At 45.5% G+C, this 24,955-nt stretch overlaps 2 protein-coding genes across 14 annotated transcripts in view; one reads left to right on the top strand and one right to left on the bottom strand.

The window, feature by feature from the left end:
• LOC146201240 (PAT complex subunit CCDC47) overlaps positions 1–14,688 on the top strand; it is a 66,257-nt gene extending 51,569 nt beyond the window's left edge. For all 3 annotated transcript variants that reach the window (XM_084595718.1, XM_084595716.1, XM_084595717.1), the window contains exons 9-12: positions 56–114; positions 2,251–2,360; positions 4,384–4,551; positions 13,931–14,688. In XM_084595718.1, the coding sequence (XP_084451844.1) occupies positions 56–114; positions 2,251–2,360; positions 4,384–4,551; positions 13,931–14,002 (409 nt within the window). In that variant the 3' untranslated portion in view covers positions 14,003–14,688. The remainder of the gene's footprint in view (positions 1–55; positions 115–2,250; positions 2,361–4,383; positions 4,552–13,930) is intronic.
• A 3,727-nt stretch (positions 14,689–18,415) lies between these two features.
• Positions 18,416–24,955, bottom strand: part of TppII (Tripeptidyl-peptidase II) — a 160,202-nt gene continuing 153,662 nt past the window's right edge. For all 11 annotated transcript variants that reach the window (XM_084595703.1, XM_084595704.1, XM_084595705.1 and 8 more), the window contains exons 28-29: positions 23,326–23,445; positions 18,416–18,872 (exon numbers count right to left, since the gene is read on the bottom strand). In XM_084595703.1, the coding sequence (XP_084451829.1) occupies positions 18,783–18,872; positions 23,326–23,445 (210 nt within the window). In that variant the 3' untranslated portion in view covers positions 18,416–18,782. The remainder of the gene's footprint in view (positions 18,873–23,325; positions 23,446–24,955) is intronic.

The following is a 24,955-nucleotide window of genomic DNA, read 5'->3' as shown; positions in this document are numbered from 1 at the left end:
TGCACATAGGGGAACGAAGAGGAGCATTGCAGCCTGGCATGTGATTTCTCTGCAGGGACACCCAGCCGACCAAGTTGCCCGAGGTCAAGAAGGTGCTCCTCTTTGGATTCAATGGTCAGTTTTCCTCTTGCTATGTGTTGGAGTCGCTTCTGAGCAATTGTTGCAGTGCACAGAATAGTACGAGCTGCAGCGCTACCTTGTGTGTGTGCCTCTTTTGAGAGCAGACCTGCTGCTGGATGGCATTGACAGGAAGGTGAATGTAATGTTAATCCTAGGGTCGCTGCTGATTCCGCAAACTGGGAGAGCCATGCAGAGCTGAACCAGACAGTAGCTAGTGTGCAGGTGTGTGGGGAAAGCGTGGCGTGACATGGTCCATAGGGTCACGAAGAGTCGGACACGACTGAACGCCTGAACTGAACTGAACTGAGTGTGCAGGTAAACAACTGAACCCTGCCTGCTGATCATCCAGGCTTAGTGGATGTTGTGCCCGAATAAGCAAATGCCAGAGAGGGGATTTTGAGCTTTTTTCGTGGCAACTATTTTGACATGACCGATTGGTGCCCAATTGAACTCTGCAAGGTGCTAAGGGGGGTGTCAATGGCTTAGGGGAGACATTAAGCCAAGCTGGTGGGTGTGCAGTGATGTTCGTAAGTCAGCAAAGCAGTCCAATGCTGTCTGGAGAGAACAGGGAATCCGGTCGAGTGTCCCTTGAGCACCTCCACCCTCGTGGGCATAAATTGAGGTGCTTCGCTGGCTGTCCTCATCATTGTGTCAAGTTTTACACAGCCATAAGCACTGAAAACATATGTTACAATGGGATAAAAAGCATAGGAAAGAAAATGCAAGGCAGGCACACTGTATGTTTTTAGCACAATTATCTCAAAAGCCAAGCAGCCCACTAAACGGCCTTGTTGAATTTCATTTTGCTTAACTAGTACAATGTTATCCTTGTTCTGGTGCAGTTCTAATGAAATGTCTTCTGCACCAGCACAATTTATGAAAAGTAATAAGTATGCAAAGAGGAAGAAAAGGAAGACCATTGTGGTTTTCTACGTGGGCATCGGCCACCAACCACTGTGGGTTCGAGCGTCGCGCGAGCCGAAGCCCCGATCAGCCGTCACCACGAGCACACTGTCCCACCACAGCGCGCATTCAACCTCTGCAGGGAGGAGAGGGCTTCGCTGCAAAGACACAAGCCTCCTAGTTCACACAGGAGACGTTTATTCAACGCCGTCCTCCAGCGATACACAAACACTCAAGTCACCGCGTCCCAGAAGTGCGCAAGGAGCAAGGCTCCGCTGCGCGCAAGGGCTTTTTTGAGAGAGAGTGGGCAACCACCGCAAGGTACGCCTGTCGTGGATCGTTGGATCACGATCGACAGGCTTGAGCTGCGCTGCCAGGTACGACCTGGAGCGGACGAACTCAAGTACACACTGGTCTGCGCGGACAAAGGCCGGCAGACAAGAATAATAGCGTACGCACCTTGCGATGTCTCGGAGGGGTCTCTCCTTGAGCTCCACTCGGACGGTCGTCGAAGCGGTGCCGTGTTCCCGCCAAAAGGTGCCAATGAGAACAGCCACTGGGACGCCAGGGCGGAGCTGTGGCCGAACAACAGTGACAAGTCGTCCGAACCTCTCTCCGCCGCCTCAGGCGGGAGAAAGGGAACGAGGAAAACAACATGGCACGGGCGGCGGCCGCTCAAAGGGCAGCCGCGGCAAGGCCGAATCTCACACCATCTGTGCAATAAGGCAGTGCAGTTTACACTTGTTGGTTTATGCATGTAATCATGCTGAGAATGGCTGAAAGATTCTGTTGGGCTGCCTATAGTTGGTAGCTCAGAAAATTGGTACTACACCAGCATGCTTTTTAGGTTCTGAACAAAAGCCACAGAATGCAGTATTCATTTTTACATGTTTGGTTTGTTAACTGCAGTGCACCATGTGCATCTAAGTTCTATGGGACCATCATACAGTTAGTCTAAAAGGATGTTAGGTCCGTTTTGTGAAACTCACGTACTGGCAGTGCAAAGGGTTTTCCTTTTATTTCAACAGCAGTGCGGGCTCATCTGTTTTCTCTGCCTGCATGGAGTGTGTTGCAATTCATCTCTTCTTGTGAGGGACATGAAATTTAAAAAAAAATCATGGGTGATGTTTGGCAGAGTTGTTCTGAGGAGGCGCAGACTAGCTGGTTAGGGAATGTGATTGAGCGGGCACATAGCCTGTACACTTACGAATCACTGTGCCCCCACAGTGCCTGGCATGGGCCGCGTTTCAGCCGAGACCATGGAAGAGATGCGGCCGCTGCTGCAGCTGGTCTTCTACTGCGTTGACAAGGTGCGCCGCTTCAAGCTCAGCAAAGAGGTCAGTGCTCCCCTATTGTCACGGCCCTCTGGACATAGCGCTCAAGTGCAGTTAGATTTGATCTGATTGTTTGCCATTTGAAATCCTCGAAGTCTCCAGAGAACAATGTTTTCTGAACTTTCATTGCATGGTTTCAGTTCAACTTGATATAGTAAAATCTCGTTGATTCAGCCTTCGAAAAACCAGGAAAGATGATAAAATTATTGAATGGTCCTAAAAAGCTGTGGAAAATCGTTTAAATCACTGCAGTTTTAATAATAGAGACCTGGAATATGGTTTTCTTTGCATTTCAGATTAAAACAAAGTGACAGCAGGATATTCACAGCTTAGTCACGTGCTTTGCTTTGTGCACACTGGTGGCAATTTCCAACAGTAGCTCCAAATTGTAAGTGCCTCCACGACCTTTTTTGCAGTGTGGCGATGGTGCTGCTTCACAATCAGCCCTTTCGCGTTCTGAGGATGCCTTACTGCCATCACTGTTGTGAAGCAGCCTCCTTTTGCTCGAGAGAGCAGAGGAAGCACGTAAATGCAAGAGAAGGAAGTGTGCATAGGCATTAGGACAGTGGAGTGCCATCCTAAACCGAACTAAATGACCATGCAAAGCAGTGTCCAAGACAGCACGACTGGCCAGTGGTCACACCCAGTGTCGGCATTGGGATGGCATGAAATTACTAGCCAAACAAACTATGCTCCTGGTCTATAGTTCTGCAATGGGGCGCTTCCCACCGTTGTTGCTCCTGCCATAGCATGTATGCCTGAAGTGTATGGACACCAATGTTTCGTGCAAGTTAGTTTGGGGGCTGCGGCCTTCTCAAGCTGTATTTGAAAGATTTCTTTGCAGCTCCTCTGACCTTGTACTCTTGAAGCAGAATAAAATTATTATTATTATTAATTATTATTGTTTGAACGATTGCTGCCTCGTGGGCTTTACCTCGATGTGACCCCCCTTCTGAAGTAATTGGTGCAAGAGCATCTGTATCTGAATTCAGGAGCATCCGATGCCATAGGCTTGCATAAATGTCGGCCAGGACCATGTTTCTAGTTCAAATTACCTGAATTTAAGGGGGTCAAATTAACGAGGTTTTACTGTACTTTCTGCTGGTTGGGATCGTGCCATCTGTTGGGGAGGTTCTCACGGGGCTCCGGCTCCACTCTGAAAACAGTTCATCAGATCCAACTACTGTGATACAGACAGATTTTAGTAGTTTCATCAAGCCCATTTGACAATTAGAGCTTTTGGATAATTAAAATATTTTTCTACTCCCTTTAAGGCCAAATTAACGAGAGAGTTTACTGTATTCAGCAGTGGTATAACAGCTCCACTCAGTACCATGCGGGCCCTACCTGTACAGTAAATGAATATACAGAATCCTTTATAAGATTTATACTGGAGGTACTAATTACACTAATTACACCGTGTAGATTTAGTGAATTTTGTTTGTGAATACCATGTGCATTCTGAAATTATAAGACGAAACAAAGCTTGCTATTTTTCTTTTCTTTTTCAGTGACCAGATATTCAGTTCAATATTCGAAGCAATTTTTTCCCGTATTCAAAAATTTCAATCTCTGTTTTTCATTAGTCCTGCCATTGCTAAACTTAACATCTATAAAATAGAAAGGGTTCAAAGAAAAGCTGTTGGGTTTATCCCCAGGTACGGCCGGCCACATCCGGTCGTACCTGGATGTGGCCGGCCCTATTAACCAGTGCGAGACCTGTAGTGTCTGTCTGACGCCACAGTCTTACATGAGTGTTGTCCGGAGCGGCCCTAAAAGCTAGAATTGTCCATATTTCTGAATCAGTGGGTGTCGAATTAATGGTCATCTTGTTGCAAATCGCAGAGAACACGCGTAACAGTCATTGCACGCAGCCATCACCCCTTAAACCCATCCTGCATGGTTTTCCGTTCTCCTTTGGGAGGCAAAGCAGCCTTGTGAGTAGGTTGCCCTATTGCAGCGGTGTGAAGCTTGGCTGGACCAAGTAATGTGGCTCAGATTATTGCAATGTAAGCTTTTTGTGTAGGCCAAGCAGAAGAGCGACCGCAACCGGCTCAAGGTGGAGGAGGAGTTTCTCAAGACCACGCATGCCCAACGCCAGGAAGCAGCCCAGCTCAAGCGTGAAGAACGCCGCCGCGTCGAGAAGGAGCGCATCATGAACGAGGAGGACCCCGACAAGCAGCGCAAGTGGGAGGTGAGAGAGGCTCAGAGTAGCACTTGTTGGGCCAATGTCTCCATGTCAGCACATGCTGGCACAATGCAGGATGTATGCTGGGGGAAATTCTGTAACGCTCTCAATTTCGCTCTCAAGTTGTAGAGTGTGACGTCAAATTGATGTGACTTTCACGTGACCTTGAGACGTCAATCGTCAATTACGAAATCGACCAATTGCCAGTGACTTGTAGCATGATCCGCCTCTGAAGTCCCCGTTTCGCGGTCGTGGCTATTGCTACACATTTGTCGCAACGATAGCCGAGGCCGACAAGGGACCGTCTCCTAACTTTTCATAAAACGGCGCAGTTAATACACAGTAAATAAAATCAATAAATATTTATTCTGCCGAGGAACTGTATTTACAACTAAGTAACATCAAGCATAATGAGCTGTGTTTTAGGAATTGCAATTAAATTCGCTTCTCGGTAATTTTTTTCTCCGCGAGGGCACGCTGATGGCGTCAAAGATTGCACATGGCGGCTTGGTAGAAAACAGCTGATTCCTCGGATAGTTGCTATTTTTCGTGCGTCGTCTAAAATCGAGGTCCTGTGCGGATGTCGTGAGTAGCTGGTAAAATCCGATTGAAAACAATGAAGGCTACGAACCTGCAGTGATCAGGGTGGTGAAAGCGTTTGGCACGAAAATCGACTAAGTCATCAGTTTACTGAAGAGTGTCAGCGTTGTCAAATGGAGCTTACTATCGATGACAAGAGTGACGAGTGGGCGGTATGTGGTCTGTTGTTCTGTTTGTTTAAAAGAAAACACAAGAAGACCATGAAGGCTACACTACTGTGTCTGCCTACAGAGGAAAGTTTGCAGTAAGGCAGGTGGCAGCTACTATGCAAGAGCTGGCACTTGCAGTGCAGGAAACGAGATCCGACCTACGACCCTCCACCACGGACTCCTCGTGCAAGCCACGGTGACAGTCACTCCTGTGCTTCGTAGCCAGTTGACTTCGGCCACATCGGTCTCCGTTCTTGATATTCCGTTGATGTTTTGATGTTGATTGTTTAGTCTCTATAAGGTACATGATGTAAAAAATAGAGGTAAGGTACACTCTATAAGGTACACAAACTGTGATGTTAATGCTTCGCTTGGTGTGTTCAGAGAAAGAAAATACTTTATTCAGAAATTTGTTATAGTGACCGAGGAAAGGACAAGCTTGTTCAACCAGGTCTGGGCAGGGATGTGTAGTATGTTGTATTTCGTGCAGCAGGCAGCGTGTGTTAGTGGCACATTGTTGGAAGCACATTGGAAGGCCTCTCTCTGACGTTGTCAGTGTCTGTTCATGTTGAACGGTATCCCCCCTTTCGGCATAAAAGGCAAACACAACCTTGGTGCACGATGCCGGAGGCGAGTTGGTGAATCTGCTTAATTTCTGTAGTCTTATTATAAACAAGGGGCCCACCAAGGAGGTGTGCAGATTACCTCGAAGGCAAAGAATGTGTGCTAGTTTTGAAGTGCCATCATGGAGTCTGTGTAGTGTTTCAAAAAGATGTTCATTTTACACACATTCCTCATTCTATTACCTTTTCATGTTGTGTGCATTATGTACAAACAATTTCAATTCAAAGACCATTTTGCACAGGAGATGCTTTTTGTGATTATTTGTTGAAAATGACTTGCAAAATAAATTCCAAGGTCAAAAGTAGGTGATAATTATGTAAAGGTGTACTTATCACATGTTTATGGTGTATGAAAGAGCTCTGAACAAGGGTTGAGGGGGAGCCTCAGTCTGCAAGCCGAGCCAAGATTTCGATTTTGGCTTGCAAACCAAGGTTCCTCCTCAACCCTTGTTCAGTGCTCTTGTGTACTGAGTAGCCATCTTATTTATTTTGTTCTACCATGTTTATAGTGTAAAACATTTTTGAATGCTCACGTTTTAGCTGCCTCTACTGTCTTCAAGCTGTTCAGCATTCCCCCTGCAGTTTTACACGTTTTATTAGTGCACATAACATCTGTTCACATATTGCCTTAACAATGCATGTGTGATGCTTAGTTATTTTATTGTCACTAGAATTTTGTAATCATTCAGCAATCATTCTGGGCACTGCAGCCTAGTATTTGTACACCATTCTCCTAGCAGCTGTTACAGCATTTAGCACTGAGCAAGATCTATAGTAGTATACCATCCAGCTGGCATTTTTACCTCTGATATGTAAGCATTTTGCACACTGCACCGTGCATAGAGTACCTATTTGTATAGGTAGCTTCAATATGTTGAAAGGGAATGGCTGCCCAATAATTATTCTGCAATACACATGTCAATGTTGTATGGTCATTGTACATCAAGGTAAGTGTGCTGGTATGTATGGTGTCTCTTTCTCAATAAAAACACTCGAGTGAAATGCAGGGGCCAAGAAATAAGCGTTTCTATTGAATATATGTGGCAGTAAAAAATCTTTGGTGCCATTTTCTGATTCCAATAAGTCATGGATATTTATTACCTTGCTGTAACACTACGCTTTTCGGTTTAAGCATGTTTACCACACACCTAGTGACCACAGCCAACTGTGCCAGGCTGCAAGGTGATAGCAGAGAAGGGACAGCAAGTTGGGTCTGGGATGACTTGGCATTGGTGTAAGCAGCCATGACTCCAGTGGGTAGTCACTGTCTCCTGCATAACCAAACAATGACATCCACTTAAGTTCGCCTTTTGCATGTTCTAGTATACAATCAAAGATCCATACCAACTAGCCCACAGTGAGGTGGTAAACATTCACAGGAATGTTGGCAACGTGTCACAGGGTTATTCAAGCAAGAATCATTGTAAGGACAGCCTTGTAGCTTCCCAGTGATATAAAAAAAAATGTGTTAAGATTACATGCATGACAAGCGCTACGGTTTCTTTGGCAGTAAAGAGATTTCAAACATTGGGGGGAATATTTGGTTGCTGCTGCCATAACACTAAATTTGTACTTTAACGTGCATTCATATGCATAACTAGCCCGTCTTATGCATGCAGCTTCAGCGAATTCAGGCAATCGATCACTCGCTGTAATACAAGTCAGCTTCTCTACAAGGCTCGTATTCTAACTAAAAGGTCTCGTTATCACACAATGCTCTTCTAGTCCTTGCTGAAACGAAAAGAAGCAGGCGCTTTTTACAGCGTACTCACACTTTCGTCAGGTCTCGCTGGGTAATCTTGAAGACAACAGCTGGAAAGAAAAGAGAATTTTCCTCTGTTCGTTTCTTACCATTGAGAGAGTGGGAACGAGACCTTATGGTTGGAAAACAAGACTTGCAGTGAAGCCAATTTACAGCAAGTGGTCGATTGCACATATTAATGCATATAATCAAGGTCGTTCGATGACCGACGCGGGTTTTTTACAGCTTACCCAAGAAAAAGTCGCAGGCGTTCAGCAGGCCTTCGTTCACCTTTCGGCGCACAGGAGTACCGCTAGATGAATGCGTTGTTTGGAGGCCTTGGTCCAGTGGGTGCAGTGAGGGTCAAAAATGCCTATGTTCGCGTCGCAGATCTGTAATGAAACAGGCACAATACAAGTTTACAATGGCCTTCCGAACTCATAGCCAAACACACGCAGTCAAAACCAAAATCTACTCACTACTGTGATGTTCACAATGTAGAACCTCTTGCCTAGCGACTTCTTTGACGGTAATCAGAGTTCCGCCCAATGGCTTATGCTATCGGCGCACGCACCTGCTGATCGACGCCTTTGCGATGCAAACGATGTTATGTTCCCAACGCAAGTTGGCAGCCCCCGATAGCAAAACACCGCGGTGCGCATGCAGCTGCAGTGACTGCGCACTCGCCCGTGAGCCCCCGTTCATCGATGTTCGTCGGCACTTGCCGCGCAGTCACTCCACTTTCTGCTTGTTTCTGAGTTGAACAGAGTCAGAACAACTAGTTCGGTACGTCAAACGCGTCTTCGTGCTCCCTCCTACGCCGTGGGTCGCACGGACACAACTGTCTCACAGGCAGCGCATCGCAAGGAACACAGCCGCCATTTTCGCTCTACTCAAGTTGACTGGTTTTGGGGTTACCTCATTTCGCTCACAATTTCAGTCAATATTCAACGCATGGGCAACGTCACCACTTTAGTCGGTGAGATCAGTAATGACGCAAAACTTCAATATGGCCGCCGACCAATAAGAGCGAGGCAAGTTGAGCGGTTTGAGACTGGTTTTGTATTGAGAGCGTTACAGAATCCCCCTCCCTGAGCACCAGAGGGGGGGTGCAGCACAGTCACGCAAATTTCTTTGTGCTACCCTTGCTTTGCAGCATGCACTTGCTCATACATCCAAGGAAGCATAGCTGTGAACATGGAGGGAAAAAAATGTGAAAATGTAAAAAAAAAAATTCTGCTTTACAAAAAAGAGAAAGAGGCAAAAGCAGTACACCTCGTGGCCCCAGTGGAGCCTGAAATTTTTTGAAATCTTTCAAATCATTCAATATGAAGATTTTTTTATTTGTTGTACGTCAATTCGATAATATGTGAACCTTCTCGCTGCAAGGTGCCGGGTTCTGAGTTGGATGCGTTTGTTAGGCACAAGGTCACTGAAATGGGAGAAGTAATGCAACCATCATCGACAGCTTTGACCCATCACCATCTTTGGTCCAGTGCAGCTGAAGCAATGGCCGTGTGGTATGAATTTTGCAAACCATAGATGTTTTATGAATTTTGTGTGCTTTTACAGTAGCAAATGAAATGTACCACTGTAGTCTTGCTAATTTGGCAAAAAAAGGCTTCAAAAGCTGCAGTTAGGCAAAACGGGTGCACACATTCGTACTGCCACGATTTAAAAAAATGCGTATTTATTTGTTCTGCTCTTCGCATTTCTTTTTATAACACTTGTAAGCTGACTGGTAATGAAATGACGCTAGAGTTGTCAATGAAATTACTTAGGTAAATCAACAATAAATAAAAAAAACACTGACAGCGGAGTGAACACATTTCCTTTTATCAACCCTGTATAGTCTTTGTCAAAAGTGTAGAGCCCAGGGGGTCTGAGCAACTTCGTGCGGCTTGTAATGCATTTCCAGTGCTCCGAAACCCTTGATGGTAAGAATATTTTTGTCCTAAGGACCTCCACTAATGCTAAATCAGTTTCACTACACAGCTCAGAAGCAGATCCCTTTTGACAAAACCCGTACATGCTGAAATACATAACGTGCAGGCATACTGAAAGAATCAAGTGTGTTCCATCTCTTACTGCTTTTGTCTCAGCTGCATGCAAGTTTTATGGCTTTCTTCAATAGGTCCTCATTCTTTGAGGAGTCATGTTAAAACAACACCGAAATAGAAAATTCACCAAAAGAAAGGACATTGTTTAAATGCTTTATTGTGGCCTTAGTATAAGCACCATGCAATATTTTTATATTAAATAGTCACGAGGGAAATAAGTAGCCGTTAGAAACGCTTTATTCCCAACGCACTTTAAGATGACGCGTTCCGAGTAATATGCATCTCAATGGCGGTTACAGAAACACCTACTCCGTGAGGTCAGCCTATCAAGGTTGGCCGAGACTTTAAACCATAAGGTATAATCTATTCTCGTCGTTCAAGAAATGAGATCAGAAGTGGCCTTGAGGAGCTTCGAGAACAGATATGCAGCACTCATCTCACCATTCACAGCTCGGCAAATATGTGAATGACAGCAACAAGAGCTTGTGCATGTAAAAAAAAAAAAGAACGAGAGAGAATAATCGAAAACAAGGACAAGGGAAAATGACTGCAGCTGAAATTCTGAAACAGTCAGTTTTATCGGCTGGTGATTGTTATTTGTGTGCCCAAAGGCATTAATTTCATAAGAAACAATAACAGCTGCCCGGCACTATTTCTGTGCTTACACTTTCTCTGGCAATCGTGCAAAATGTGCTGCACTGGTATCAAGACAACGTAAATAATCTGAAAAACATATATGCGCATGTTCAGGGAAGCACACAGAGGTGGGTATCATACGCAGGAACTAATTTCTCCTGCTGGATTCTGTGCAACCACACATCTGTTGCTTGGCATACCTTCTTTTTTTTTTTTCTCCCACTCGGAATAGCAAAGAGTGATTTGTGCCAATTGGTGCGTCTAAAAGTGCATCACACAGACATTCTTCGGTGTCTTTATGCACTTGTTAAATGTGCAATTGTCAAAGCATGTCCGTAATTGTTGTGCAGTTTTATTTATTCATTTTTCTTTTTAATGTAAAAGCATCACAACTTAAGGCTCTGCACAAGATGTGCGCCAGTGGCTGCATGAAAGAAGTGAGGTGCACCATTAATGGCAGCAAATGACCACGTCACCGCGAAAAACGAATCGTAGGCGCAGCAGCGCAAAAAAAAACAAACGCAGTACTTTTGCCATTCCAGTGACTTTAGTGAGGCCTGCCTCATGGGGCCTTGACAGTAGACGCAGACTGTCCATGGCTCATACATTCACGCGCAACTAGCTGCAATGACTCCCTGTGGTAAACTACTTGTGGCTGAAATGTGCTGCCCATGTCGACAGCTGTGGCAGATTCAACAATGACGTGTGGTCTCGTGATGCCGCACTAGCCCAACCAATCGCTTCCTGGCCATGTCAACCACTGGAGGCATGCTCATGATTTTTGTTCACAGACAGACAGACCGATTTTCATTTCATGGGCTAGTACCCGCCAATCATTGCCCAGTCATGTCTCCTACCAACCTGCCCTCTCATAGGGAGAACTGTAATGCATGGGGCCAAAGTTGCCTGGAGCAACACAGATATAAAGCTTATCGGTTACCATGCTTTATAATCGTAAACTATTTGCAATCCCTTTTGGGTTTGATATATGCAAACAAACTGTACAGTAGAGCACCTCCATCCCAGTAATTCCTTGCAGCACTACTAAAGCTGCAGTGCAGAACATGGTGCCAGTATAAAATTGCCATTTGTACATACAGAATGACATACTTTAAAGTGCATTTACAAAACAGTATTTCAAATCGAGTCCCAGCATTCACTCACATTAATGTGCTATTTCCTGTGTTCAGCGCGTGCGACTTTGAGTGCTAAAATGTCGTACTGTCGCAAACATGGCGCTATGCTTTGATAGGGGACATCTTTCTCACTTCTTCATTCGTTGTTGTTCCTAGGCTTTCCAAGGCGTTCACTGGTCATAAACGGCACGTTGAGCTTTTGCTTGGCCTCATGTCATGTTGAGCAACAGCAATGAGCAACTGATTTTCTGCATATATTTATTTTGAGTGATGCTTCTACTTCTGGGCTTCAAGGAATGTGGTTTGTTGATAAATGTGATTTCACTGCTAAAAACTAGTGCTTCTTCATTTGTGTACACTGAGCTAAATATGCACATGTGACAAACACGTAATGTCGCACAAAGTGCTATTCTAAAATTTTTTTTTTTTTTTCACTCTTTGTTATGTAGACAAAATCTATTTGTACTCTTTTCCAACCTGGCTCAGAAGTTAGAGCGCTCGACTGCTGAACCCAAAGGCACGGGATCGAATCTCAGCCGTGGCAGCTTCTTTTCAACAGAGGCAAAAAGCCAGATGCTGTGCCATGTCAGTGCACATTAAAGAGCCCCAGGGGGTCTAAATTATTGGAGCACTACGGTGTCTCTCATAACCTGAGTCGCTTTGGAGCGTTAAGCCCTAAAAAAAATTACAAGGGTTCAACGCTGCTGAACCAAATATTGAGCGAAAGCATTAGCTGCGAGTGACCGAGCGTTCTTCTCTTTTTCATCTTCCTCAGCCCACATATGAACGTGCCTTAGTGGCCTATAAGGATAATGTGAATGTCAGGGTCCAGCAGGCTGATTCTGACATAACTGTCCCGTGTGAGACTCAAGTTGGCAGCTCCTGCTAACCGCTCGAGTTGGGTCTGCAATGCCATGAGCATACAACGTACAGGTGATGAGGCATAGTCTCGTGATTGGCTGATAAGGTATCTGCTGCTGCATGTTATGGGATGGGGTATAGTAATTTTAGTCACTTGAACTGGCAGAAATCTTTATTATATTAGTTCGTAATGATGGCATGGCTGGAAATTAATTGGCTGCTTACTAACATCTTGTTGGTTTATAAAGCACTCAGAAATACCTTCTTTCTGTTCCCTTTCTTTTTTTATTTCAGCTGTCACATTTTTTAATTTAGTTACGTCATTGGAAGTTCTTTAGCATGAGTACAGGAGTTTGGTTACCATGTGTAAATCAGCGCTTTATGTGAACTTGGTGCAGCCTTCCGGAGTGTCATATAAAAGCAATAGTCTAGAAATGCGAGACACGGTCAGGTACCCCAAGACTGCACACGCCATGCTGTGAATGTTTGGCTTTTTTCTTCCCTTCCCTACTCCTAATTTGGTTATTCTTGCCGCATTGTCAGCCACCTTTACGCCTTTTTTTTTTCTTTCCATCTGGCTTTGACTCACGGCTCATGCGCTCTCACAAAGCTGCAGCTTCTCCTTGAAGCTCATGAGCCTCTTGGAGTGCTGTTTCATTCACTCTGGTACCAATGTGCCTGCGTGCTTTCTATGATGTCATTTCATGGGAAGTACAGCACCAATGCCAGACGTGCTATTCTTTAGGCATCCATTAAACATTATTTTCCATGATGAAAAAAAAATTAAAAGTTTGCTTATTGAAGGTGAAGGTGGATTGCAGTTTCAGTTTACTACAGTCGACAACAATTTATTCAGATACTCCAGGGACCACCAAAACTTCTGGAAATTCGGGCAGTCCGAAAAATCAAATTTTGTAGAAAAAATTGCTTTACGTAACCTTATGATGGAGGAAGGGGTCACTAGACCCTACAATGGTCTCGCAGCGCACTGCTTATACACAATGGGCGGCAACCAGCGTTAGTTGCCTCTATTGCCGTCAGTGCCTTGCGGGAGTACAGACGTGAAAGCGGACCTGCCACTGAAAGTTCGCTAACCGCCGCGCTTTCAGGATGCTTCACTGCATAGTCCTCATCACCGTGCAGTGAAGCATCCTCGAAACGTGGCGGGGCCGTATGTGCAGCTACTGCGTGCAGGGCTCCGTATTTATACTACAAAATTTGCTTTATATAATCACAGCCGGGATTAGCGATGTTCCACAATACATGTTACATGGAGGCTTGGCTGTCTGGCAGTGTTGCTGCAGCGAGTGTAAATGAAGTCCGAAAAATCAAGCTATCAGTCACGATGCACCCAAAATTTCGGGGGATCTCATGTACATTATTTGTATGGAGTACATCGTGGATGCCACGAAAAAGGCCAAAATATCAGGTGTTGGAATTTTTGGTCGTCGACTGTATACCAGAGTCATGTAGTGAATGCATCTCCCAAATAAATACAGTGGTGGTGGCACTTGTAGGGTGGAAGCCATTGGCCAAAACCTTCAGCTGAGCCCAGTTTCCTACATTTTTTCTCTTTCAGGAGCGAGAACACCGCCGAGAGCTCAAGCGGCGCACACCCAAGATGAAGCAGCTCAAGGTGAAGACTCTGTGAGGTCATCCACTGGGGTGGTGGAAAAAGCTGGCACAGAGTGCTGCAGTGGCCGGGAAGACTGTGGCAACTGAACACATGTGGACAGACAGTGCTTTCAAAGGACTGCTGTGTGTGCAAGTCGGACTGGTGGCACACAGGAGAATGTGCAGCTCACCTTTCTGGCTAGCAGGCATCACTACAGTGAATGCATGGACATTGCAAGCTTATTTCAGACATTTTTACCGCATGCTTTTCTGCTACCGTGCTGGAGTTCCATCAGGGTATTAGCTCGTGCATAGGAAAAAATTTTCAAAGGCACGATAGGTACTGCACAGGGGACCTTAGTGATCTCGTTTGTCTTTACGAATGACACAAAAGTGGTGGGAACACTTGTGCTATGCTTCGATCACTAGCACTGGCCTCCATGGGCTGCTAACCGGGCATATAGCATGTACTGTGAATTATACAAACCACTCTGCCTGTGAACAGTGGCGTACTGGTATTTCTCATCAGACCTTAATAGTTGAGGTTGCCCTTTGAGTCAACACTTTGCACTCTAATGAGCAGGTATTCAGACTAGATTAACAGCTGCCAACATTGACACCACAACACATGGCACTTAGCTTCTTCGTGTACGTAGTTATGTCTTCCAGTTACCTTCTGCAAGCCACTAAGTGGGATGAATAAACTGTGGTCATGTTTTTTCACTTGCTGTCCTGTTTGAAATTCCTGCTTGATAGTGCTTAAGGCATGCATTTGACAAGGCGTGATATGTTTTGCCTGTTCAGTAGAGCACTGTTCGGGCAACTGTCGTGACAAAGTTTCACCCTGGCGTTTCTCATCTTAAGCTCACCTTTGATGACCAGAGATTGATTTTCGGTGCTTTGGCCTTGATGACAAGCCTCTGCTTCTTGGCATGTGGTTCCTCCTTAATGATGGTCATTGAGAGAACAGGAGTATGTTAGCTAAACCACCTCCTGAACGTTTGTGAGGGAGACAAAAGTCTAATGTACAGCAACACTAGTGTTTCAGCAGAGGGCATGTCCGAGTCTGGAATGTGCTGCGAGGGGTTTGCAATTTTCAGCCTTCTTTCCCAAACTGAGCACTTTAAATCACATTTTACCCATACGTAAAGATCCGACCCTGGTCTCAAAAGCCTGTGCCATCACAAGTCCAACAGTTGCGGGCACACACACCTTATTGTGGTTCTCATAGAACACTTTGCAAGCATTTTTTTTTTTAGGTGGCGCAGACAAGGAGATAACAAGGGTCTTGGGGAGAAACTGTGGCATTCCCTTGCTGTCTCTGTCGATCATCATCGTTTACTTAAAAATGGTTCGATCCCTGGTGCCGCCGGGTACCCATTGGCTTTTCAATAGGTACAAGCTTTCCCCCGGCCTGGTGCTCGGCTCTTCTGGGGTGAAATGCTTGGGAAAAGGGGTCACAGCCCAAATGATGAAAAGGAGCGCGTGCTGCTTCAGCTGGGGAACTAGAGTCACTGGAAAAATGTCAAGTACTGCATTTGTTTTCCCTGCGCTGCCGGCTCTCCTACTGGCTGATCCACGTCACGGGACTTCCATATCCCTTCCAAGGGCGTATGTGAAATACGTGTCTTGCGTGGGAGTTCGCCTTTTTTCGATTTGTTTCTCCCAGTGTACACGTGAGAAATTCTGCTGTGCCTCTCGTGCGGCACCAGGCCAGAGTCTTGAAATGCGTTTTTTTCTATGCCTGAATGAAAAGAGTGATCTGCACCAGTGGTAGGTGCGGCTTCACAGAACCTACCAGGCAAAATTCGTGCCATCAAGGAACACCTTGTGCGAAATACGCTAGCTGGTTCATTGGTTTGAAATTTTGTTTGTTTAGCAGCGAAAGAAGCGCACAAAATATACGTGAACGTGGTTCGACTAATGGCTACATGTGTTCACCTTGCAGCAATATGCAGCATCCATTTACTTGCGGAAGTTTGCAAAATCTACCCTCAAATGAAGTTAAATATCCAGCCAGCTGGCATCAGATACATCTATATTCAGTGCATATTTTGGCAGCGTAAAATTAAAGACAGGACTAAAGGAGAAAGACAAGGGACAAATGCTGATTCAGCATTTGTCCCTTGTCTTTCTCCTTTAGTCCTGTCTTTAATTTTACGCTGCCAAAATATGCACTCTACTTATCAAGACCAACTAGCCCGTCTTTCTACGTTAACATCTATATTCAGTTCTGCGAAATCACACACACTCTGCGTGTTCGTGTGCGGATCGATGACCGCCCACAGCTCCTTTTTTATTTTTATTGCTAACGTAAATGTACATAAAACTCTATGCACAAAGTTTAGTTATTTATTTCTAGTTGTACATTAAAGAAACCTAGCTGAAAATTTCCGGAGCTCTCCACTACGGTGTCTTATTGTATGAGCTGCTTCGGGACGTTTTTCAATGGGTACAAGCTTCCCCCGGCTTTGTGCTCGGCTCTTCTGGGGTGAAATGCTTGGGAAGAGGGGTCACAGCCCAAATGATGAAAAGGAGCGAGTGCTGCTTCAGCTGGAGAACTAGAGTCACTGGAAAAATGTCAAGTACAGCACCCCTAAAGCCATAAACTAAACCAACCAACCACAGTTGTGTGTTCGTAGCTGGAAACTTTAGGCAAATGTGTGTCAACCAGAGGTGTCATCAATGTGCAATGACATTTCAATTTTTGACTGCAGTTAATGAACGACGTTCTAGCAAATTGGCGGCACGAGGCGTATGCCGATGGAACAAAGAGATACCATTACACAAAGAAAAGTACAATATTCACAACCGCGCGGTGAGCGATAATATAGTAGGCCATGTTTTTTTGTTTTTTTCAGAGTGAAAATGGGTGCGACCAGCACGTTATTTTTCCTTCACTTATAATGACGGCACCGCAAAAGAATTAAGTTCACGCAAAACAATATGCTTCAACAAAGCCTGCTTCGCGTTCTTGGAGCAGCGACGGCGATACTAAATTGTACATTAGTCTGTTTACGCTGTCATCGGCAATCCTGCTGCTTCACTTTGTGTTGCTTATACAAAGAGATTCATTGTGTCAGAGCGTAATAAACTCTGCACCTATACCTCAGTGTCTTTCTGGCACAGTGTCTTTCTGGCACCAAGTGGAACCAAGTTTCGCACTTCAGGCCGAACGCCTCAAGGATGCTGGCTATCCTGTTTCTCTGCTGACGGCAGTCGCGGAAAGCTTACTTAAGCCGCTACGGAGGTATGAAAAGAGCGAACCTGCACTAAGCACTGCCTCTGATATTAGACAGAAAAAGAAATACGTGGTGGTGCCTTACGTTCACCGCGTAATGCACAACCTAAAGAGAATAGCGGGAAAGTTCGATGTAGACGTTTCCACAGCACCTCGAAAACTGTCTAGTCTGTGCGCTCTGACGAGCCTAAGCCACCAGAAACCGGCATGTAGTGTAAAGCATGTTACTAAGTTCGTTGCCTGTAAAGTGGGTGTTGTGTATGAAGTCCCTCTAAGCTGTGGCCGCGCCTATATAGGCTAGACTGGCCGATGTCTAAATGAGCGCTTAAGGGAACATGCTGCATCGTTTAAATCGTCCCAATCTAATAACCTGCCTAGGCATTGTTTAAGTTGCAAATGCCATCCACTTTTCGGGCAAACAAAAGTTCGTGGTCGGTCTAAGGTGCAATTAGCAAGAGAGCTTCTTGAGGCGTCATTCATCCATAGATTAGGAACCGATAAGTGCGTAAGTGAAACGTCGGTTGTTCTGTTGAAAAAGGAAGCATCGTTTTTAAATGCTGTGCAAGTTTTTGTATGCTTCCGGTATTTCGTCTCTATTCTGTTTTATCTGCCTTTGGGTGGCCCTAGATTATCTTGAATTATCTTCCCAGTCATGCAAATTCAGGGCTTTATAGAGCATGCGCACATATTGTTTCCTCGAGTTCGTACTTTTTCCCTTCCAATTTTCAGTTGTAAGTTAGCGCTCGTCCTGTGTGCCTCTCCTGTCCTTGTCTGTTCCGCGCTAAGCCTCCCACTTATCACTGGAGACAGGGCTGCTGTAGAAACGTAGCACCGTAGCCTGCACCAGGTCAGGCCTCGACTTCCTGATATTCGACTGACTAGCTTGCGTGCGCCGCTATTCAGTGTCCATAAGAACAGGTTTATTGCATCAGCGTTTGCACCTACATTGATTCAGACTCAGGTGGGTAAGGGAAAGTGATATTCCAAGATGTGCAGTGTATGCATCAACAGTCTTCTTTCCCTTTCTGGGGAGAACCATTGAACCACTGCGATTGCATGGATATTCATGGGACCAGGGTCGAAGCAAGCTGTGGCAAAAAGATTTTTATCAGAGGTAGTTGGGCACTGTTGACAGCCTGCAGCTACTTCAATGAGCTGCTGGTGGAGTGATGGCTTGTCGGCACAGTCAACTTGTCACTTCACCAGTGGTCCAAGAGACTCGTAATAGTTTTATTGGGCAAATTTTGTTCACTGCAGAATGGCACTGTTCAATCGAGGTGGTGGCACAAGACTAAGGTGCAACATCATTTCTTCTACTGTGATGGGCGAAATATGCTTAAAATCACACTTCAAGGGAAGCACCTGGGGGATGCTTATGCACAATGACATTGTCTGCATTACATTCTGTTAGCCTACTGTATCACTATAGTGTCTACAATGTTTGTTTTATTTACATTTCAAGCATCACATTCATTTACTAGTTGCCAACAGGCTTCTAGTCATCAGTCCCAGCAGTGAAGCCCAGTCGGGTGAAAAGGAGTCACAGCTGGAGTTCTTTCATTACCTTTAATTAACATTAGAACAACCGGTACGACAGCGGGTAGCGGACCAGCATGCTACGTTCGAGGTGTCGACTACAATGCTCCCATCCTAGAAGGTGGTAGACCTGCATGAAGTGCAAACAAAGCCATTTCAACACTTCTGTATCCCTCGGCTCACCACCAACTGCAGCACTGCTGCTTGTGCATTAACTGCACAAAAAAAAAAAAAAAAAAGGAAAGAAATTCACTTAGCGTTCTAGCAAAGTACTGGCAAAAAAATTGAGTGCCCTGAGGATACAACCTTCCGGAAAGCACGCCACAATGGGGCAAGCACAGGTGCCCTAAGCATTGTAAAGTCTTGCTGTAGGGCTAGTTGGTTCACTGGAACGGCACAAGAACACAATCACAGGAAAGAAGACAGATAGACTTCCTATCAGTCTTCTTTCCTGTGATCGTGTCCTTGCTCCGTTCCAATGAATAGACCCTAAGCAGTCTTTAACTGTTTTGCAGGCAACCACCCCTCTGTCCCACTTGGGCAAGGCCAGATAGGGCTAGACCCTGACAAAAGCAACGACCTTCACTATGATAAGTCAGACACCAAATAATCCGGTCAGGAAACCATTCATTTAAATGGCAGTGAATGAGAAAATGTCAACGACATGTTAAGTATCAGCAACTGACCCTGAGGGCCCATTAGGCAAAAAGCAAAAATGCAGTGGCAGCTTCCCGCAGAGCACAGTTGCAAGGGTGTAAGACACTAGAAAATGATGAAAAGATCCGAACTTACTTTCATGCTTTCTGTTGCCTCTAAGAGTAATGCAAGAGCAGGTGGGAGTTAACGCATTAGAAGATTTAAGCACTTGCTCTCATGTACTGACCAGTCTGTCAAGAAGTATCAACAAAAACACTGCTCTATTCCATTCCCGAGGCACAGTCTTCAAAAAACATGAAACGGTTTTGAAGACTGCTGGTAGATGTGTTCAGGGCACAAAATGAATGCTTTTGTGATGTGATTAGCTAATACTAAAATATGGATCACTGCCTTGTCGTGGCGGAGGGGCTTGCGAAACTCGATGAAGTCGTGAGCTCTGCTGTGTAGGGCCACCCAAGATAGACAGGTCACGGCAGAGAGTTCTGACAAAATGTGATTCACTGGAGAAGGTAATGGCAACCCACTCCAGTATTTCCTGCCAAGAAAACCCTATGGCCAGTCACAATACCATTATCGATATGGCGCCGGAAGATGAGCCCCCCAGGTTGGAAGGCGTCCCACATGTTACTGGGGATGAACAAAGGGCGATTCCTAGTAGCTCCAGGACGAATGAAGCGGCTGGGCTAAAGCCAAAAGGACGCTCAGTTGTGGATGTGTCGGGAAGCGACCGGAAAGTCCGATGTTGCAAGGAGATATATCACATAGCAACATGGAATGTAAGATCTATGACGCAAGGTAAACTGGATATCGTCAAGCGAGAAATGGACAGATTGAACATTGATATCTTGGGTATCAGCGAGCTCAAGTGGACCGGAATGGGAGAATTTAACTCCGGCGACCATTATGTCTTTTATTGTGGGCACGAATCCAAGAGAAGGAATGGGGTCGCTCTCATAGTAAACAGAAGAATGGGCAAAGCAGTGCTAGGGTACAACCCCAAAAACGACCGAATGATTTCACTTCGAATCCAAGGTCACCCTTTCAACATAACAGTTATCCAAGTCTATGCACCGACCACTGCTGCTGAAGAAGCTGACGTTGAGAGATTTTATGCGGACCTACAATGCCTTTTAGACCGCACCCCATCATCAGACGTCGTTTTTCTCATAGGAGACTGGAATGCTAAGGTCGGGAGTGAAGAAATATACGGAATTACAGGCAAGTTCGGTCTTGGTGAGCCAAATGAAGCTGGGCAGAGGCTAGTAGAGTTCTGTCAAGAAAACAACCTGACCATAGCGAATACTCATTTTCAACAGCACAAGAGGCGCCTGTACACATGGATTTCACCGGACGGTCTGTACAGGAATCAGATCGATTATATTATTTGCCGGCAGAGATGGAGAAGCGCTATACAAGCAGTAAAAACAAGGCCTGGGGCCGATTGTGGCACCGATCATCAGCTTCTTGTTGCCAAAATTAAGCTTCGATTGAGGAAAACGCAGAAAACTAGAAGGCCTTTCAGGTATGATCTGGATCAGATTCCATTAGAATATGCTGTGGAAGCGAGGAATCGATTTCAAGAATTAGATCTAGAAGACAAAGAGCCCGAAGAGATGTGGACTGATGTTCGTGATATAATACAAGAAGTTGCTACTAAGGTAGTTCCAAAGCAAAAGAAATGCAAAAAAGCAAACTGGTTATCTGAAGAGGCTTTGCAAATAGCTGAGGAAAGGAGGATGGCAAAAGGTATGGGGGAAAGAGAAAGATACAAGATTCTCAATGCGGATTTTCAGAAAATAGCAAGGAGAGATAAGAATGCCTTCCTGAACATACAGTGTCAAGCAGTTGAGGACAACAGCCAATTAAGAAACACAAGAGCTCTGTATAAGACAATCAAAGATATCAAAGGACGCTTCTGTGCTAAGCTGGGCGTGATAAAGGACAAACGAGGCAAGGACCTCACTGAAGCCTCAGAGATAAAGAAGAGGTGGCAGGAATACACAGAAGAACTGTACAAGAAGGACCCGGATGTGCAATCCCAACATAGGACGGTTGTGATTACTGATCTCGAGCCGGGCATCCTGAAGAGTGAAGTTGAATGGGCCTTAGCCAGCCTTGCTAAGAACAAAGCAAGCGGAATTGATGGTATTCCAGCTGAGTTGCTTCAAAACCTCAACCACGACGCTGTTAACACACTGCATACATTATGTCAAAAGATTTGGACAACCCTGCAGTGGCCACAGGATTGGAGGAGGTCAGTTTACATCCCCATTCCAAAGAAAGGCAGTGCCAAAGATTGTTCCAACTACCGCACGATCGCGCTTATTTCGCATGCTAGCAAGGTGATGTTAAAAATCCTGCAAGGTAGGCTGCAGCAGTATGTGGATCGGGAGCTTCCGGACGTGCAAGCTGGGTTTCGCAAGGGCAGAGGAACTAGAGACCAAATTGCCAACCTTCGCTGGATCATGGAAAAAGCAAGAGAGTTCCAGAAACCCATTTACTTCTGCTTTATTGATTATGCGAAAGCGTTTGACTGCGTAGATCACAGCAGATTGTGGCAAGCTCTCCGAGAGATGGGAGTTCCAATTCACCTCATCTGTCTCCTCAGGAACCTGTATGAAGGGCAAGAGGCCACAGTCAGAACTGGGCATGGTCTTACTGATTGGTTTCCGATTGAGAAAGGGGTGAGGCAAGGCTGCATACTGTCGCCCTGCCTATTTAACCTATATGCAGAGTGCATCATGAGGAAGGCCGGTCTGGACGAGTCTTCAGCTGGAGTGAAGATTGCTGGAAAACGTATCAACAACCTTAGATATGCGGATGATACCACTTTAATGGCAGAAAGTGAAGTGGAACTCAAGAGACTTCTGATGCGCGTACAAGAAGAGAGTGAGAAGTTTGGGCTTAAACTGAACATTAAAAAGACGAAGATCATGGCGTCTTGCCCTATCAAGTCCTGGAGCATCAATGGACAAGAAGTGGAAGCTGTGACAGATTTTCTGTTCTTGGGCGCCAAGATTACCTCGGAAGGAGACTGCAGCCATGAAATTAGGAGACGTCTGCTTCTGGGAAAGAGAGCAATGGTTAGCCTTGACCGCCTAGTAAAGAGCAGAGACATTAGTCTGCCAACCAAGATCCGTATAACCCGTGCTATGGTCTTTCCAGTTGTAATGTATGGATGCGAGAGTTGGACTGTGAAAAAGGCTGACCGCCGAAGAATTGACGCGTTTGAATTGTGGTGCTGGCGAAGACTCTTAAGAGTTCCTTGGACTGCCAGAAGATCAAATCAGTCGATATTGTCGACCATAAACCCTGACTGCTCATTGGAGGGTCAAATTCTAAAGTTAAAGCTCAACTACTTTGGTCATCTGATGAGAAGAGAGGAGTCGCTGGAGAAAGATTTGATGTTGGGAAAGGTTGAGGGTCGCCGGAGAAGGGGTAGGCAGCGAACGCGATGGTTAGATGGCATTCTCGAGGCATTGCAGATGAAGCTATGTGATGTTAAGAAGATAGTGAGAGACCGGAAAGCGTGGCGTGACATGGTCCATAGGGTCACGAAGAGTCGGACACGACTGAACGCCTGAACTGAACTGAAAATATAATATACTACAATGATGTCCACTTACACTACTAACTGTCAGGCTAGCAAGAGGCATATGTGATTTGTTTTCAGATTGTCTCTGTGGAATAGAAAACGTGTCATTTTCTTGACACACAGTCGAATAAATTGGATAACCTTCTTTGGTGAACATACAACTTTTAAGACTAGGGCTCGGAGGGAACACTCAAAGAGCTGGGTCCACAGAGGGGCAGGTTGCAGCGAGTCCCAAGCACCCAGCAGTGCCAGAGTGAAAGCGGATGCGAGGGAAGAAGTGGGGTGCATGCTGCAAGGAGAAGCAATAGAGCCCTGGGAGGACAGCACGCACCTGCTGGAGCCGGCGCTCCACCTCCGTGTTGGGCTTCTCCTCCAGTAGCCTCAGCAGCACACGTGCCGCCCGGCCGTAGTGCCGCAGCGCCATGGCATGTTTCTCCACAAAGGGGGCCACCTGGGCAGCATGGAACCTGTGAGCACTCCACATGGCAACAAAGAGTGGCTTCCACTCGGGGCACAAAGGGCATGTCAATGCAGCATTCCACGCATAAACAAAAATAAAATAGAAACTTGGTGCAAAGTTGAAGGGGTCATGAAAATTTGCTTGTCTCATCAGCTGTGCCCCCAGGAATGATGCATGATAGGTGTAGCCAAGGCTGTATCAAATCAATGGTGAAGATGGAATGACAACTGCAAAGAGAACATTTGCAGTAGAACCCCTTTACAGTCAAGTCATTGGGACCGGCAAAAAATCTTACCATATCAGGGTTTTAGTATATCAACTGTTGGTGATGGCACGGTCCTGAAGATGCTGTCTGCTAATTAAATGGCTGCGTACCGAACACGAGATAAAACACTAAAATACCTTCCGGCCCTCTCTTATTTCTTTTCATGCCATTTTCTTTTATCAGTTATAAGATTTTTTGTTTATATCTTGTGGAAGAATCACTTAAGCATGAGGGCAACATGGCTACGGATATAACTGAACTTGGTTTCATGTGAAACCAAAGCAATGCTTGAGCACAAAGTCATCTTCCACCGTTTCTGTCTTTCAAAAGGCAATAGATAAGAAATTCATGCGGCAGTCAAGTGCTGCAAAACCACATGCACCGCTGCCTCGTACTTCGTGCTCACAGTACTGAGAATGTTCGGCCGTTTCTTCCCTTCCCTATTTCCGGCTGCACTTCTGCTCTCATTTACTCACCGAGTGAGCCACGCTACCTTATTTCCATGTTTGCAGACAGCTTTACTTTTTTTTCCTATGCGCTGCATGCTTTCCCTTTTGACACCCAGACTATGTAAAGTTGGCTTCTCATGAGTACTACTAAGCCTGGTAGTAAAGCCATTTAAAATTTGCTTCGCAATTCTAGGCAGCACGCGTGCGGTGATGTCATTTCGTGGGAAGTCATCGCTGCGGCCAGACACACTTTACTGTACAGATGTTCACCAATCTTTACTATAAAGGAGTAAAAATCAAAGTCATCTACAGACCTCCTCCATGTTTACAAATAGGACGCTGCTGTCGTCAAAACGGCGCTGCTGTCGTCAGCGATCCCACAGTAGGCAAAAATCATGGCAGCGGCACTGTGGCCAAGCTTGTCAAGGCCTTGTAATTGTGACCTGCAGGCGCCTTTCTGGCAGATGAAATAACTATGTGCTAGTATTTCGTGAGCCTCAGCGGTGAGGACAAAAGCAATACATGGAAAAACTCCACGTAGACGGTGTGCAGCGTACGGACCCGCACGCCGTATCAGCCGGAGAGTGGGTTCAAGGCGCACAAGCGAAGCGTTGCTGTCTGCCAGGAAAAATGAGCGACGCTGTTACCTATCTGCTGTTCTCACCCAGAAAATTAAAATCGGAACGCATCGAGAATTACAGAGCTTCGGATGCTGAAAACTATTTTGAGTTGAGTAAGTACACAGTGATTTTTTTCGCTCGCAAATAGTGCGTGCAAACCACGTATG

Source organism: Amblyomma maculatum, chromosome 2, assembly GCF_055883805.1.
Source record: "Amblyomma maculatum isolate TAMU_Amacu chromosome 2, ASM5588380v1, whole genome shotgun sequence".
NCBI classification, from domain to species: domain Eukaryota; kingdom Metazoa; phylum Arthropoda; class Arachnida; order Ixodida; family Ixodidae; genus Amblyomma; species Amblyomma maculatum.
The sequence above is the reverse complement of the archived record's forward strand: the minus strand, read 5'-3'. Positions and strand labels throughout refer to the sequence as shown.